General features: G+C 36.5%; 1 protein-coding gene across 2 annotated transcripts; it reads left to right on the top strand.

Annotated features, from left to right (window-relative positions):
* LOC107609442 (serine/threonine-protein kinase BIK1) lies at positions 241-3,437 on the top strand. 2 transcript variants are annotated; one of them, XM_021107333.1, is made up of 7 exons: positions 241-640; positions 735-782; positions 1,266-1,585; positions 1,676-1,811; positions 2,028-2,170; positions 2,252-2,375; positions 2,838-3,437. In XM_021107333.1, the coding sequence occupies exons 1-7, from the start codon at positions 589-591 to the stop codon at positions 3,269-3,271; spliced, it is 1,257 nt and encodes a 418-aa protein (XP_020962992.1). In that variant the 5' UTR covers positions 241-588; the 3' UTR covers positions 3,272-3,437. The 2 variants fall into 2 exon arrangements, with proteins under 2 accessions (XP_020962992.1, XP_016166911.1); XM_016311425.2 differs by lacking the exon at positions 735-782 and having other exon boundaries at positions 256-640.

The following is a 3,871-nucleotide window of genomic DNA, read 5'->3' as shown; positions in this document are numbered from 1 at the left end:
TCTTCTTTCATATAAAAAAAATTAGCCAAACACATCAACATAGTTGAAAAATAATAGAAATAAGAATATGAATAAGAAATATTAAAAGAATGAGGCGGGGTAGTTCCATCCACTTGCACATAATCTAACAAAGTTAATGGTATGTGTCAGGTCAACCCCGTTGAGGATTTGTCCTTCCATGCCATATTTGTCAAAACTATGAACTTTCCAAGAATCCCATCATAACCATTACAAAAAAGTTGAGTCTTTGGAACTGGAAGGAAAAAAAAAAAAAAGGCATGTTGTTGCATTGAATGGAATTTGGGGTTGGTTAAATCCGGGTCTGACAGCTAAACCTTCATGTGGAAAATAGTGTTGCTTTCACACTGCATTCTTTTCCATTCATTTTCTTAACCCTTTTCACGGACCTTAACTTAGTTTTTGTTCTTTTTGTTGTTCACTAGATATTACTTTCATTTTTTTATTTGTTTTCCCACTTCAGATATAGCTAGCTTCTCTTCTTGTTCCTTCACTTGTGTTCTCTCTCTCTCTCTCTCTCTCTCTCTCTAGTTCATCCCTCTTCGAGTGTTCTTCAATCACTATTCTTTCATGGGTTGCTGCTTCAGTGCAAAGATCAAAGCTGAGAGCCCTCCACGCCATGGTAACTTTTTGCTGTGTTATATATATGTATTGAAAAAAAAAAACTCTTCTTTTCTCTTCTCTTCTCTTAACACTTTTGTTCTTGAGCTTTGTAGGTTTCTTTGGATTGGGTTTTAAATGCCCTCAACTTGTGTCTTTTTTGTGTGAGTAGAATTTGGGCTATGGTTATGAATTATGGGGTTTTGATTTTGTTTGTTTGTTTGTTTGTTTGATTGATTGATTTTGAAGTCTCTCTCACAATCATAATCATAACACAAAGAATTAGGAAACTTACTTTGATTGAATATCATGTCCTTGTGTGGTAGTTTTGTCTTGTTCATCAGTTATGTTATGTTGTAATTACATCGAGAATAAATTTAGATAGATTATAAATGAAGCTATAATAATATTGACTTAGGGCACAGGGTTGTGAGGATTTTAATTACTTATTTTGGAAAATATTCAAGATTCTCCCACTGCCTTCAATTCAAACCCTTGGAATTGTTTGAGCCTTTGCATGTTCTTTTAACAATACAATGTGGTGTTTAATTGGCAGAAAAAAATCCTTGTAAGCAATGTTTCTTGTTAGAATGCTTATACATATGTGGCCTAAATATTTGGATCCATTTTTTGTTTGATATGTGCAGGTGTGAGTTCAAAGGATGGTAGCAGAGAAGATGGTTTGAGTGGTTTAAGCAGCAAAGTCTCGACCACTGCTCCTCCGACTCCTCGGTCCGAAGGAGAGATCTTGAAATCCTCGAATTTGAAGAGCTTCACCTTTGCTGAACTTAAAACCGCTACGAGGAACTTTCGTCCGGATAGTGTGATAGGAGAAGGTGGTTTTGGTTCTGTATTCAAGGGGTGGATTGATGAGCAGACACTTGTACCGGTTAAACCCGGTACTGGAATGGTCATTGCTGTGAAGAGGCATAACCAAGAAGGTGGACAAGGACACAGTGAATGGTTGGTGAGTATCATTTATTGATTGTTAATGTTTCGCGGCTTTGATCTATCGAAAACGTTAGATTTGCTTAATGGGATGCTTTTTGTGCTGTAGACCGAGATAAATTACCTGGGGCAGCTGCGTCATCCTAATCTTGTGAAACTGGTTGGTTATTGCTTGGAAGATGATCAAAGGCTTTTGGTGTATGAGTTCTTGACCAAGTGTAGTTTGGATAATCACTTATTTAGGAGTAAGTTATTGATTTTCCTTCTGGCATTGCTAGTTTCAAGTTTATTGATTAGGTGACATTGTTTAGTACCTTAAGCTTGTGTTTGATTCTGCTTTTGTAGAATTGGTTTTAGTTGAAATTGACTTTCAAGTAAAGTGATTTTTGACACCAGAGAACATTATCTAAAATGCATGTAATTGATTTGGGGAAATCACACTGATATCGCTTTTGCTACAGGGGCTTCTTATGTTGAGCCGCTTCCTTGGAACATTCGGATAAAGGTTGCCCTTGATGCTGCTAAGGGTCTGGCATATCTCCACAGCGACGAAGCAAAAGTGATATTCAGAGACTTCAAAACTTCTAATATATTGCTTGATTCGGTAAGTGAATCTCATTCGTTGATCTTAATGCGGTTTATTGGCTTTACCGGCGGTTCTGACACTTGTTTTTGTTCTTGACAGAATTATAATGCGAAACTTTCTGATTTCGGCTTGGCAAAGGATGGACCAGCAGGTGATAAGAGCCATGTCTCTACAAGGGTGATGGGCACATACGGTTATGCTGCACCTGAATACATGGCCACAGGTATCAAACAAATAACAAAGTTTGCATAATGCCTCTTACTCTCTTAGCTTATGTAGTTAGTTATGTTCACTTTAATTTCATTCACGTATGATATAGTGTTATATATATGGCCTAGGCTCTTTGACTTTTGGTACCACCTATCATCACTTCAACAAGGTGAAAACTCGCATCCAGTTGTCTCCATATAAAGTTGATATATGAATATCGTTAGATGATTTGATAAGTTTGACTAAATTATCTTCTAACGGTTCTCAACTATAAACTTCATATGAAGACAACTGCATGTGAGTACCCTTCAATAATTTGAAAATGTAACTTACCTTAAATTATCAGTTAGTGAAGTTGATTAGGACATTCTTTGCATCTTTTTTAATAAGGACAACTCTTCTTACAACAATAACTACCCTGAGTTTCGAACTTCAAATACTAATCTTGTTTTTGTAACTTTGTCTTTCTTTGTAGGTCACTTGACCAAGAAGAGTGATGTATACAGCTTCGGAGTTGTTCTCCTAGAAATCATGTCGGGTAAGCGCGCCCTCGACAACAACAGGCCATCCCGGGAGCAGAACTTGATTGAATGGGCCAAACCTTACCTCAGCAGCAAGCGCAGGATCTTCCAAGTCATGGATGCTCGAATCGAAGGCCAATACACGCTGCGCGAGGTGATGAAATTAGCTAACCTCGCCATCAAATGCCTATCGGTCGAGCCGAGGTTTCGGCCGAAGATGGATGAGGTGGTGAGGACATTGGAGCACCTGCATGATTCCGACGGAGAGGGATGCTCTAGAGATCAAGATTTGAAAAGGAATGGTCATAGACATAGCTCAGGAAGCAGTGGTACTAAACAACATAGAAGAAAGCATGAAACAATTACGACAACCATGCAAAAAGAATGAGATTAGTTGCCACTACTTATGCTGTTGAGTTTGGTATATCATTAATTAACTAATTAATTAATTAATTATTGTATATGATGAAGAACTTAAGCGTATATGAGGCATCTGATCGCTGTACAGGTTTTGATTCAGTAATATTATTAATTCCCACATTTCTTTCTCTTTTTACTGAGATCAATTATGTAAATTGAAGTCATATTTACTTATAGATCGAAGGATTGTATTTGTAAACATTAAAAAATGTAACTACATTTTAAATAGTTTCACTAACTTGTGACTAGGATGTTAGTAGGGGGAGGCTGCGGATGAATATTGTGTCTCATTTTTATTTTTCGCCTTTTCACTTTTTATGAAAATTTCCAAATGTCTGGAATCAGAAATTAATTAAAATTCGACATCATAAAGTGAAAAACAAAATAGCACTTAGCGGTTAGCACATCATAGTTTTTGCTAATTTAAGTTTTAACACAAATTTAGTTTCAAATTAGGGTTAGAGGCTAGCGCTAGTAGTTTAGGGTTAGGTTTAGTTATGTATATGAGATGTGAAAGTCAATAAATCTAAATTAGTAATTATACCTAAGGATAATTTAGTCATTTTAT

The sequence above is a fragment of the Arachis ipaensis genome, chromosome B07 (assembly GCF_000816755.2).
Source record: "Arachis ipaensis cultivar K30076 chromosome B07, Araip1.1, whole genome shotgun sequence".
NCBI classification, from domain to species: Eukaryota; Viridiplantae; Streptophyta; class Magnoliopsida; order Fabales; family Fabaceae; genus Arachis; species Arachis ipaensis.
The sequence above is the reverse complement of the archived record's forward strand: the minus strand, read 5'-3'. Positions and strand labels throughout refer to the sequence as shown.